The 14,013-nt window shown below is 42.2% G+C and overlaps 1 protein-coding gene across 1 annotated transcript in view; it reads right to left on the minus strand.

Annotated features, from left to right (window-relative positions):
* Acot9 (acyl-CoA thioesterase 9) overlaps positions 1-9,265 on the minus strand; it is a 53,857-nt gene extending 44,592 nt beyond the window's left edge. The window contains exons 1-3 of the mRNA XM_008822706.3: positions 9,077-9,265; positions 1,106-1,203; positions 89-115 (exon numbers count right to left, since the gene is read on the minus strand). Of these exons, the coding sequence (XP_008820928.1) occupies positions 89-115; positions 1,106-1,203; positions 9,077-9,096 (145 nt within the window). The 5' untranslated portion in view covers positions 9,097-9,265. The remainder of the gene's footprint in view (positions 1-88; positions 116-1,105; positions 1,204-9,076) is intronic.
* Between the last annotated feature and the right edge of the window lie 4,748 nt (positions 9,266-14,013).

Consider the following 14,013-nt stretch of genomic DNA (forward strand, 5'->3'; position numbering starts at 1 on the left):
TTAATTTTAGTTAATGCCCAATATGCAAGCGTGAATTAGCTTAAAATGTAAGAGCTGAACAAAAAAATTGATACTAATTACCACACACCATGATTCACATGTATAGATGAACATGCTATATGGAAAAAGGAAAATCAATTAGACAACCAGCAATAATTCCAAATCAGAAAATAAATATTAATGGTAATATTTCAAATAATATGTTTTTGCTAGCATTTCAAAATATATATTCCAGTCATGGGAAATTAAATGTCGCTATTCTAACTAAATGATCAAAACCAAACAGTTAGAGTAACAAGCACTTTCATGAACATGGTTGATTTTCTATAAGACAATTGCATACATATCAGAAATCTTGTGCACACACTAATTTCAGTTAAATAATAAAGAACTGCAACAGATAACCATTAGTAAATGAGTCTTATTACCAAATTTTCCTCTTGAGTTCCTTGAATATAAGAATATACACAAAATATCCCCAACAGTATACCGACTACCAATGCCCTCTGACCTAAAATGCTTCTCACTAGTTTAATCAGTGTCCAGAGAGGTAGGAACTGAGGGCCAAGAGGAAAAGTGGAATTTTCTATTTTATTTACATACATATGTGTATATGTATACACATACCTATTTGGACACTTTAAGGAAGTCACAATTTTAATTATGAGTGTTCCTAAACTGACAAAGGCAACCCATAGTTTGCATAGCAAACGAGCAAGTGAAGCTAACTGCAATTAAGCACAGATTAACAGGGTCCTAAGGACTACAGGTTTTAGTTGGTAAAAATGCAAGGTTCATTCCTTACTCATGCATTAGACCTCTGTTCCATGCCTCTTCCATGCCTTCAATAGCTAGTCACAGGAAGTAGAAACAACTAAAAGAACTCAGTTCCCAAGGCTCCCAGAAACAACTCAGACTCTGAATGTGATTTGTACCCCAGGCTATCGCGGAACTATCCTCATAATTTTATAAATGAGATGTTGAGGACAACAGCTGCATTCAACATATATGTCTCATGAGCCCTAAACTATCATTCTGTGTACCACCCAAGTAAAGAGTTGTTTTTTACCACATAGGCATACATGCTAAAAACAGCCATGCTTGCCTTCATGCATTTGTAAGACTCCTTGTTTCTTGGAGCCCTGGGATCCTTGAGCCAGTCCTCTGCCAGGATTGAACAGTCCCTTGCTCACAGTACAAAACCTGTAAAAGAAGGGAAAGCATATTTAAAGTAGTTCTCAGAGATTCTTCCGTGGCAACCTGTAAGACCTACACCCCCCACAGAGTATCTGGCCACACTCCATCCTTAGTATGTACTATCTCAAAGGCGTTTGCAGTTGTTTCACAAGTATATGTATATCTGCATATAAGAGTATGTATAAATCATCTCCATCACTCCATTTCTTCATTTTTTATTCACTTATTTTGTGTGTGTGTGTGTGTGTGTGTGTGTGTGGTGACTGTACACACATAGAGATCAGAGGACAACTTTCAGGAGCCAGTTCTCTCCTTCCACCTTGTTTTTGAGACAGGGTCACTCTTATTTCTGCCACGCTGCAAATTCCAGAGTAGCTGATCTACAACTCCTTGTAATTCTCCTATCTATGTCTCCCATCTCACCATAAGAACTCAGGGATTAAAGAGGTGGCCAGATTTTTTTTTTACATTGGTTCAGGGGATGAAACTCAGGTTGTCATACTTGCGCATCATGCATTTTTACTCACTGAGCCATTTTGATGTTTTAAGGCATCTTTCTATAGCCCAGGCTGGCCTTTTTAATAATAGCTAAAGACAATTCTCCTGCCTCAGCCAGCACAGTGCTGGGATTAAAAAGATGTACTTCTGGGCTGGAGAGATGGCTCAGCAGTTAAGAGCACTGGCTGCTCTTGTAGAGGACCTGGGGTCCATTCCCAGCACCCACATGGCAGCTAGCAACCCTCTTTAACTCCAGTTCCAGGGGATCAGACACCCTCTTCTGACCTCCATTGGCACTGCATGACATAGGTGCACTTACATACATGCAGGTAAAACACTCATAAAAATAACGAATTATTTTTTTTTAAAAGATGTGCCTCTATGTCTGGCTTAACTATTACTTTTTCGTGTGTGTATACATCTGTGTGTGGTGCTGGGGACTGAACCCAATGATGTGTGCAAGCTAAGCCACCACTACACCACTGAGCCACATCTTCAACCTTCCAATCCGAACTCCACAACTACTTTTCTTTTTCTTTCTTTCTTTTCTTTTTTTTTGAGACAGGGTCTCCCTGTAGCCCCAGCTGGCCTGGAACTCTATGTAGACCATGTTGGCAATCTGCCTGCCTCTGCCTCCCGAGTGTTGGGGACTAAAGGTGTGCACTACTACTCCTGGCCCACAGCTATTTTTCTTGATTTGAGTTTATTAGGAAAACATTCTAGACAGACTTAAATATGGGAATTAACAGAGAGGTGCTAAGGGAAAGGAGAAGACAGGCCCAAGTGTGGGCACAGGTTTCTCAAGAGTTTTTTTTTTTTCTTTTCTTTTTTTTTTGATACAGCGTCTCAAGTGGCCTTGCTATGTAACTGAACATGAATGACCTTGAGTTCTTGATCCTCCTGCCTCTACCTTCTGAGTGCTGGGAAAACAGGTGTACCCCACCACACCTGGCACACAGATGGGCAGTTGGCAGGGCTTTTGTTGTTTTTTGCAGTTCTAGGGTTGAATGCAGGGCTGTACACATGCTTAGCAAGTGTTCTATCAGAGCTACAGCCTCAGCCCAACTACTTCTTGAAATCAAAAGCAAAGTATGTAATTATCTGCAAAATAAACAAAAGATTTGCACCAGGTTTAATGGGTTTAATCTTGCTCTTTCCATTTTATTGGCTTCAGAAGCCCAGAACTAATCTGATAAACAAATGAACACATTAATTTATGAACGCTTACTTTTATCTTTACTATTATACCATTATTTCCTCAATAAATAAGACAAACCCATTATAAACTAATCATCTTTGAACTTTGAATTAGCCTGTGCAGACTCAAAGAAAGTACCTATTGGACTTAAGCAGAAATTTCCTAGATCCCAAATGGAATAAAATAAAAGCTGAGTGCCCAATGTGCCTGACATATCTTCTCAAAAGTAAGCTGGGTAAGTTGATTTTGGTGCGCTATTGCCAAGTGTTGGCTCTCAACCACATACTTTCATATCTGGGATAACATGCCTGTATCAGAAATTAACAAACTGATCTGTGAAAGCACAGTTGAAAAGCTAGTGAAGGGACCCAAAACCACATACCACCAACTCGTTGCAACTCAAGTTACTAGTAAATTCTTACTAACTAATGTGAGGATAATGACTAACCAAAAAAAAAAAACCTATATTTTTACCTTTCTTTATAGCCCAAGCTACTGAATTACAGCATTCGGTGTAAGTCTCTCAGTAAAACTATTTTGTAAGATCTTCCTAAATGTTTTCCCAGTTAATGTGCTAAGACAAATTACTGATCTTTCACAAAGACAATCCAGTTGCAAAGAACACATAATTACGCATACTTGCTCACTGGCAAAATTAACTCCTGAGCCATCCAGTCATTTCATTTGGCTGTAGTACAATGCCTATTGGTCCACTAAGACAAAAATGCTTGCTGGAGGGCTTTAGGCTTTATGATCTGCTTTCTTCTTCAATGACACGGCTATCAAGCCTCTGTTATCTCCACTTGGGCATTTTTCCACAATAACTTTTTCCTTTTCAAGATATATTTCATTTTAATCGTGTGTGTGTATTGTGTGTCTGTCCGTCTGTCTGTGTCTGTGTGGGGATGTACACATGGCGTAGGCGCCCTCGAACTGAAGTTACAGGCACTTGTGAGCCACCTGATATAGGTACTGGCAATCAAACTCAGGTCTTCTGAAAGAGCAGTATGTGCTCTTAACCACTGAGCCATCTCTCCAGCCCCTAAATTTTTTCTTTTCTGTACTTTTCTACATAGATTAATATTCTATTCTTGTGGATCTTAACCTTCTAATTTGAATTTTCTCAGAATGTGATTTGGATTTTCTATTTTTTGCCATTTTATGTAGGCTCAGATCTCTTACTGAAGGAAGTAAGTTATGTATTCCTCCATCCTGCATTCTCATAAACACATCTAGTTTAAAGCACACAATGGAAATGGGAGGTGAGACAGCTCATGGAAAAAGGTGCATGCCGCACAAGCCTGGCAACACAAGTTCAATCCTTGGGCTCCACATAAAGGTGGAAGGAGAGAACTGACTCCACAAAGTTTTCCTCTGACACAAACACACACACACACACACACACACACACACACACACTGTGGCACATATGTACATATATCATACACACACACTAATAAAATTTTTAAAACAAACACTAGAGAGACTGGGGAGATGGCTGAGTGGATAAGAACACTTGCTGTGTATGCAAGAGAATCTGAGTTTGGATTCCAGCAGTGACATAGAAAGTCAGGCAGTCTAGCCTAAATGATCAGCTCTAGTCTCAGTGAGAGATCCTGTCTCAATGAACAAGGCAGAGAGTGATACAGCAGGACACCTGACAACTTCTGGCCTCCACGTGCATACATGGACATACACACCTGCCACCCCCTCAACACACACACACACACACACACACACACACACACACACACACTCACACACAGGGCACACTGCAAAAAAAATGTGATTCCTTTCCATTGCTGCCATTAGGTGAAAGACAAAAAAAAATCATGCCTTCAGTACTTTAGCTAGCCATTAACTGTCATAGATGCAGTAAATGTGTCCACTATAAGAAATGAAATCTGGGGCTGGAGAGATGGTTCATCGGTTAAGAACACTGGCTGCTCTTACAGAGGACCCAGGTTTGATTCCCAGCACCTACATGGGGGCTAACAACCATTCATAACTCCAGTTCCAGGGGACTCCGACACCCTCTTCTGACCTCCACAGGCATTGCATGACACGGGTGCACTTACACACATGCAGGCAATACACTCATACACATAAAATAAAAATAAATAAAACTTTAAAAAAGAAATAAGATTTGCTTTGAATGACTAAATACTTAGATTTCTCCCCACAAACTAATGGGAAATATATAATCCATCTCACATATTCAGATAAACACACAGGAAGTTTTGTTGTGTTACTTTAAGAAGACCCATGTTTCTGAACACTGATAAAAAAAAATCCCATCCTGTCTGTGTAAGAAGTCATATAATAAAGAGGCTAAAAACCTAACCTTGCAGCTAATGAGTCAAATGACCTGGAGCAAGTTATGATCTTCCCTGAGTCTCAGCTTCCTCATCTGTAATTGGGGAAAATATTCCCTATCCCATAGGACTGTCACCTACTTAATCCCTATGACAGTCCTATGGGACAGGGACTATTATCTCCTTGGGCTCCTATATTTTAAATATTTTATTTATTACTTTTATTTTATGTGTATGTGTGTATTGCCTGCATGTAGGTAAGTGCACCCGTGTCTTGCAATGCCCGTGGAGGACAGAAGAGGCCGTCAGATCCCCTGGAACTGGAGTTACTGACAGCTGTTAGCTGCCACGTAGGTGCTGGGATTTGAACCTGGGTCTTCTGTAAGAACAGTGTTCTTAACTGCTGAGCCATCTCTCCAGGGCTCCTATATTTTAAAAATCAGATTAAAGTTGACATGAAGAAACTGATGCTTTAACTTCAGATAATTTTTCCTCAATATCAGTCAACTAGCACACTGGCAAAGTCCAGATGGACGTAGTTTTTCTGATTTTTCCCCCAAACACACACACACACACACACACACACACACACACACACACACACACTGCTCTTTTAACAATTTCAGAATTTCAGATTACTTCTCATATACAGTCATGGACCACATGATGTTTCAGTCAAAATGGACTGTATATTTTTCATTTATTCATTTATTTATTTATTTATTTATTTATTTATTTATTTATTGTTTTTTAATTTTATGTGTTTGAGTGCTTTGCCTGCATGTATGTGAATGTACTACATGCGTGCAATGCCCTGCAGAGGCCAGAAGAAGGCATTAGATTCCCTGAACTGGAGTTACAAACAGTTGTTAGCCACCATGTGGGTGCTGGGAATAGAACCCATGTCCTCTGGAAGACAAGCAAGTGTTCTTAACCACTGAGACATCTCTCCAGCTCCTCTATATTTTTCTTTCTGAGACAGGGTCTCCTTGTAGCCCCAGCTGGCCTGGAACTCACTATGTAGTCCAGAATAGCCTAAATCTGCCTGCCTCTGCCTCCAAAGTGCTGGGATTAAAGATGTGCACCACTACACCCAGCTAACTGTATATTTTAACTTGAAAAAAAGCTTATAGGATAAGGATATGAAAAAGAACTACTTTTTCACAGCTGCATAATATATTTGAATTTTAATTTTATTTATTTTTTTTATTTTATGTGTATGTGTATATTGCCTGCATGTAGGTAGGTGCACCCATGTTGTGTAATGCCTGCAGAGGTCAGAAGAGGCTGTTGGATCCCCTGGGACTGGAGTTACAGACAGTTGTTAGCTGCCAGTGGGTGCTGGGATTCAAACCCGGGTCTTCTGCAAGAACAGTCAGTGTTCTTAACCACTGAGCAATCTCTCCAGCCCCAATATATTTGTATTCTAAGCTAACTGACTTCCAGTCCTACAAGCTCTGCTAATGGTAAATAAGTACTACTTTTTATCTTCTATGCCTTATTTTTACTCTCTTTTATTATTTTATTTTATTTATTTAATGTGTATGAGTGTATTGCCTGCATGTGTGCAAGTATACCTGTGTCATGCAATGCCTTCAGAGGTCAGAAGAGGGCATCAGATCCTCTGGAACTGGAGTTATGGACGGTTGTTAGCCACCATGTGGGTGCTGGGAACCGAACCCAGGACCTCTGCAAGAGTAGCCAGTGCTCTTAACCGCTGAGCCATCTCTCTTCCTTTTGTGCTTTAGATATGACAGTAACTCACCACTGTGTTACGATTGCTATGCTTTTCAGTACAGTACCAGGTCTGTAGCCCAGGGACTGGGCTCTAAGATTTATCATTTGGCCTAGGTGTGTAGAAGGTTGTGCCATCTGGGTTTGTGTAAATATGCTCTATAATGTTCTCACATGTGATGAGAAAATCTCCTATCAGCCCTGTGCTCTGAACATAGCCCACTGTTAAGTGATGCATGACTCTAAAATGAAGCACTAAAGTGGAGGAGGTAGGAGAATGGTTTAATCAATACTCAGTCTTTCAGGACTTCGGGGTTACTGGGTTCCTTAACCCAGTAAGAGCACCATCACAAAGTTCCTAGGCTTTTAGAAGAAACTGCCATGGGTCCTTTGGGATACTCGGGCTCCAGAATGCCATGATCAGAACCTTTCTACTGAAAGAAGACCAAAAGCACAACCTCTCTGTGACTTGCCTAGGGAGTCACAGTCACCTGCAGTTGTGAATGGAAATGGCTTGGCTCTATCTTAGGTTCCAATTATACAGAAAATGCCCCCAAAAAACAAAAAACAGAAACAAAGAAACTTGTCAGTACAGTATCAGGAAGTGCCGGGCTGGGGGTATAGCACTTGCCTAGCTTGAGTGAGGCCCTGGGTTCATCCCCAGCACTGCAAAGCACCAGCAACAACGCCGAGACAATGTTATTCATATACCCACTGCTCTGAAGAAATCGCTCAATTTCAAGATTAAATCAAGAGGGGTCTTGGGGTGGGGAGTGCCATCTCAGGTTTATTCTCTCATAAATCTGCTTGGCTCTGTAGAGATCAGTTTCCCTTCATCTCCTCCCTGCTTTCCGTACCAAATAACCTGATCACCTCAGACAATCTGTATTCATATAGAAATTATTTCTCTGACTAGACCCTGACAGAATACCTACTTAAGGTTCAGTAGGACTCTCAAGAAAGGAACATGGGGCTATGGAGTGCAAAGGACTTCTAAACTGGGGGGAGGGGATTCTCTTGTAGGAGAAGACACCCAGGGAAGACCACAGAACTTATAGAAGCCTTTCCCACACTATATCTAATGCAAGCTAAAGTCAACCATGCTCTTCTTGTTAATGGCTTCCAACCTATTTTCAAATAATTTGATAAAGCTTAGGTGCTGGGGGCGGGGGGTCGACCCACCAGTTCAATTGATAGCAGGGTTCCTAAGAACAGTTAAGATAGATCAAGGACCCCAGGGGAGTCAGAGGGATCCATGGCAAGGGTAGCCTCACTAACTTCAGGAGCCAGACTTCAGGAGCCAGAATAGGTCAGTCCCCTGGAAATCAGGCAAACTGCAGAAACTTGCAAGCTGCTAGCTAAGGCATGTCCTAGAGTATAAAGACCTCAAGCTTAGTCCTTAACTGTAACTGGTCCAGTTTGGAAGATTACATCTACCAAATGGCATTCTCCTTGCCCAAGTGGTCCCAGCAGAACAACTGTTTTCCAACGGCCTCGCTGCTTATTTCCAGTGCTGTGCCAAATCGGAGGTGATGGTGCCTATCTGGAAATCCCAGCATTAGAGATGCTGAAGCAGGCGGATCACCGAGTTCGAGGTCAGCTGGGACTACTTAAGAAAGATTGTCTCTCTCAGATAAACACATCAACGAATGAATAATATGCCTGCAGTTCTGAGGGCCAAAAAGCACCTTGCAATCTTTACACTCGTGATAACACACTTAAGTCAGATTCCAAGGGTGTCACGCACTTAACCTCCAAAATGTTCTTCAAAGTTGAGCAAAGGGCTGGAGAGGCGAGGCACAAGTGCAAGTGCTGGCTTTCGGGACAAGGGACCGGGCTACCCCAAGGTTCCAACAGCACCCCTGATGAGCAAAAGGATAGGAATTTCAGGGGAACACCCAACGTCCTCCCATGAAGAAAAAAGAAAAGTGCCAGAAGTCGCGAAAGCAGTGCGCCTAGCCTCTGGCACAGACAAGCAGGCCTCAATTCAGGCGTAGTCCCAGGGTGTGGGTGCCTGTCCCTTCAAGGCTAAACATCCCGGACATTCGTCCCGCCCACGGCTTCTTCCGCCAGGCTGCCAGCAAGGGCGTGGACACCCCGATGGCGCCCCGCCGAGCCCCTCTCTCCGACCTACCGCAATGCTGCTCTCCTCATGGTGCCCCACGGCCTTGCCCACGCGTGGAGAACCAGGCCCCGTGCTCGTCGGCGGGGGCAAACAGGTGACAGAAGAGAGGGAGCACAAGCGCCGGCGAGCTCGCAGGGCCGAATCTCAGGCCCGCACCGTCTTGCCTGGGTTCCAAGGCCGCCTGGGAAGGGCGGGGCCTCACTGGCAGGAGGGCGGGGCCACGCTGCCCGAGGGGCGGGCTACCACGACAAGCAGGGCGGTCCCTGCCCGTTGATTGGCGGGCGGTTGGAGTCAGACTCAAAGGAACTTCTCACTCATCTGGGTGGGGCGCGTCGGTAAGACCAGGGAGGGCCTCTTCCCTCCATTGTTAAGAATCACTCCGCTAGGCCTGCAGTGATGTAGAGGTGAGGCGCGCCTCTGCCCTTTTTGAACTCTTTTTATCCTTGACCCTTGCGCCTTTACTCGCTGTCTGGGTGCTTGCCTGGGCTGACCTTCCGTGCATCATTTCCAAACTGCTGGTACCATGCTTGTACAGCTAGCACTAAAGAAACTGAAACGGGAGACTAGCCACCAATTCAAGGCCAGCCTCGACTGGCCAGTAAGTTCTCAGCCAGACCCTGTCTCAGGCAAAAAAATATTGTTCTTGTTTTTACTTGAATTTTTTGTCAAACAAATAGGAAGTTTAAGGAGTAAAATTAAGTTGAGAGTTTTTCAAGCCAGGCACAAGCCCCAGGATGCTGAGGCAGGAAGATCACAAATTCAAGGCCTGCCTGACTACAGAGTAAGTTCAAGGCCAGCCTGAGCAATTTAGCAAAAGCCAGTCTCAAAATGAAAAGTAAAAAAAGGTCTGGGGATAAAGTTAAGTGGTAGAGTGCTTGCCTAGCATCCCCAAGTCCCTGGGTTCAATCCCCAGTACCAAAAAAGAAATAAAAGTCAAAATGACAAAATTTTCCAGAATCAGACATGGTGGCATACTCCCAGACTAGTACGACTGTGACAAGGTCTTATTGACTTACCAGGAATTCCCCTTGCCCAGACTGAAGACCAGGTGCTGAGTCACAAGCTGTTAGCAAAGCTATTTCCCTATGTGACCGTTCATGTGAATATGAAGCATTTTCTTAGAAAAGAAGTACTGTGCAGTGAGCCCCACTGATGTCCACTGCAGATGCAATTTAAACAGGGAAATGTCTCATTACTTAGTCCACCTATTTTTTTTTGTTTAATTTTGTTTTGTTACTTTATTTTTTGGTCTTATTGAGACAGTCTCCCTGGAGCCCCAGCTGGCCTGGAACTCACTACATAGACCAGGCTCACCTCAGTCTCACAGAAATCCAATTACCTCTGCATCTCAAGTGCTGGGATTAAAGGCATATGCCACCATGTCTGACTAATTTTTTTGAGCATTTCATACATGAGTACTGTATATCATTTCCACCCTTCCCTCTCCCCTTCCAACTCCTCCAGTGTCCACCCACTACTTCCTCTCATGTTCATGACATCTTCTGTAATTATGTGCACACACACACACACACACACACACACCTACTGAGACCATTTAGTGCTGTTCTTATGCACATGTGTTTAGGGATGACCACATGGGATTGGAAAAACCTATTGGGGGGGCTCATACTTAAAGAAGACTGATTCTCCCTCTCTCAGTAGCCTTGGATAGCCTGTAGTTCTTCATCTAGGGGCTGGCCTACCTGTTTTAGTAATAACTTCAGGGAAACCCTATTAAACTCAGGAGCCTAGAATTCATCTATGTGTCTCTATCTCAATTGGCAGCATGTATAAAATTCCTTAAACAGGGGCTGGAGAGATGGCTTAGTGGTTAAGAGAACTCGCTGTTCTTGCAGAGGACCTGGATTCAGTTTCCACCACCCACATAGCAGTTCACAACCTTCTGTAGCTCCAGTTCCAGGGGATCCATCCAATACCTTCTTCTGGCCTCCACAGGCACCCAGCACACATATAGTATACATACATACATACACAAAATAAAAATAAATCGTTTTTAAAATTCTTTTTTATTTAATTTTATGCATATGAGTGTTTTGCCTGCATGTATGTAAGTGTACCATACAAATGCAATGCCCAGGGATGTCAGAAGAGGGCATCAGATCCTCTGGAACTGGAGTTACAGATAGTCGTTGGTATCATGTAGACCAGGAGCACCTCAAAGTCATAGAAATCCCCCTGTCTCTGCCTCCAGAGTGTTGGGATTAAAGGCATGTTTCACCACACCCAGGCAGCAACCCTGATTTCAGTATGTTGTTGTTTCTGTTATAAAGCATTTATGCTGTGTCACAAAACCAAGCAGGAAACAGGCAACACTTGTGTAATGGTGAAAAATCACTGTCCTTATGTAACAGATGGCCTTTTTTCTTACTTGTTGTGTCCCATTCATTCTATTTTTTATGTAGTTGCAGGGTAACAGTATCACATGTATAATGAAAAATTTTAAAACACCTAATCATGCACTAATAGATATATTATCAATGCCTTATTACAAATAAAACAATAGCCAGGCATGGTGGAGCATGCCTTTAATCCCAGCACTGGGGAGGCAGAGGCAGGTGGATCTCCATGAATTCAAGGCCAGCCTGGTCTCCATAGCGAATCCAGGCCAGCTGGGGCTACAGGGAGACCCTGTCTCAAAAACAAACAAAAAAGCAACAAATAAAACAATAAAATAACAAAACTTGACAATATAGTTTAATCATGTATTGAGTGAAAAATATGTAGTAATCATATTCCTTGAGCTGATGAACCATACAGATTTTGAATATCTTGTTTAAATAGAGAATTTTTCCTGGAAACAATGTCATCAACTTTCAAACTAATTTATTCTATGATTTTATAGGCTAGAGAAGCTATATTTTTAAAATTAGCTTATTTCCTAAATTATAACTAATACAGAAGAATCTAGAATAAGCCAGGTATGATGGCACCTGCCTGAAATTACAGCTGCTTGGAGACTGAGGCAAGAGAATCATAAGTTCAAGGCTATCCTGGACTCTGTAGTACGTTCAAAGCCAGTGTGGGCAACTTAGTGAAACTGTGTCTCAAAGTTTTTCAAGAAGGGCTGAGATGTTAGCTCAGAGGTACAGTGTTTGCCTAGCGTGTATAAGATCCTACATTTAATCCTTAATGCCAAATAGTGGATAAGGAATCCAAAATAAAGTTGGAAGACAGAACAGGAAACAACATAAATATATTTCCCTAAAACCGAAGGAAACAATGAACGTGTCTAAGCTGATACATGAAAGTACTTAGTTTGACACCCCCTTATTTTTATTTATTTTTTTATTATTTTATGTGTATGAGTGTATTGCCTGCATGTATGTAAATGTGCAATGCCCACGTCATGCAATGCCCACGGAGGTCAGAAGAGGGCATTGGATTCCCTGGAACTAGAGTTAGGGATGGTTGTTAGCTTCCATGTCGTTGCAGGGAATCGAACATGGGTCCTCTGCAAGAGCAGCTAGTGCTCTTAACCAATGAGCCAGTTTTCCAGTCCCAACACCCCCTTATTCTAACAGAAGCAAAACCCAGCCTACATATCAATCAGTTTCCATCACTATGACAAAACACCTGAGATAAACAACTTAAAAAGAAGACAAGAAAGATTTGCTCTGACTCATGGCTTCAGAGCTTTCAGTCTACAGCTGATTTGTCCCATTGTTTTGGTCCTGTGGTGAGACTAAACATCAAGAAAGGAAGTGTGTCATGGAGCAAAGGTGTTCATGATGGCAGTTGACAGGAGAAAGAGGGAGAGAAGAAGAATGAAGAGAAAGAAGAGGGAAGGAGGGGGAGGGGAGGGGAAGAGATGAGGGGAAGGGAGGAAGAGAGGGATAGAGGCCAGGGTCTCAATCTACCCTTCAAGTGCATGCTTCCAGTGACCAACCTAACATCCTCTAACTAGGGCCCAATCTCCTAAAACTTCTACATCTCCCAATAACATCAGCTAGGGACCAAATATTCAACACATGAGCTTTTGGATGACATACAAGATCCAAGATCCAAAGCAAAACACTAGACAATTTAGAAACACAGTGATTTTTCATCTTTATCATGCCCTAGCTCCACTTTTATGACAGGCCATCAAATCCAAACACAGAAAGGCTCTTGTCTGTAGAAAGGTTCTTTTTCCTCTAACAATTTCCTCTTCCTTAAAAATGACAAACATTGGCCAGATGTGGTGAGATTCCCAATTTTTCATGGTCAGCAGAAATTCTTGTCATTTTTTAGTTTAGCTATTTTAATGAATGTGTAATGTTTATGTCACTGAAGATTTAATTTGCACTTATCTAATGACCAGTGACACTGAACATATTTTCATGTACTTACTTGCTGTATATTCTTTTCAGTAAATTATATGTTCATGAAGCTGGAAGACAGCTCAGTGGTTAAGAGCACTGACTGCTCTTGCAGAGGACTTGGGTTCGATTCCCAGAACCATATGGCAGCTAACAGCCATCAGTAACTCCAATTCCAGGGGATCTGACCTCCACGGGCACTGCATGACAGGGGTGCACTTACATACATGCAGGCAATACACTCATGCACATAAAATAGAAATAATAAAATATTAAAAATATACCTTACTATTTTGTCTATTTTCCAACTCATTCTTTTAAACATTTTTTATTTAATTATTTTTATTTTGTGTGTCTAAGTGTTTTACCTGCATGTAAAACACTTGCAGTGCTCACCAAGGCCAAAAGAGGGTGTCCTATCCCCTGGTTCTGTAGTTAGGGACAGTTGTTAGCTGCCATGTGGGTACTGGGAACCGAACCTGAGTTCTCTGCAAGAGCTGCCAGTGCTCTTCTGAGCCATCTCTCCAGCACCCCAGCTGATTCTTTTTAAACTACTGACATTTGAATAATTTTTGCTGTGGTAATTTTTTATTTTTCTTTTCTTTTTCTTTTCCTTTCTTTTTTTGT

This window comes from Nannospalax galili, unplaced genomic scaffold (genome assembly GCF_000622305.1).
Source record: "Nannospalax galili isolate Female #2095 unplaced genomic scaffold, S.galili_v1.0 scaffold7, whole genome shotgun sequence".
Lineage (NCBI taxonomy): Eukaryota > Metazoa > Chordata > Mammalia > Rodentia > Spalacidae > Nannospalax > Nannospalax galili.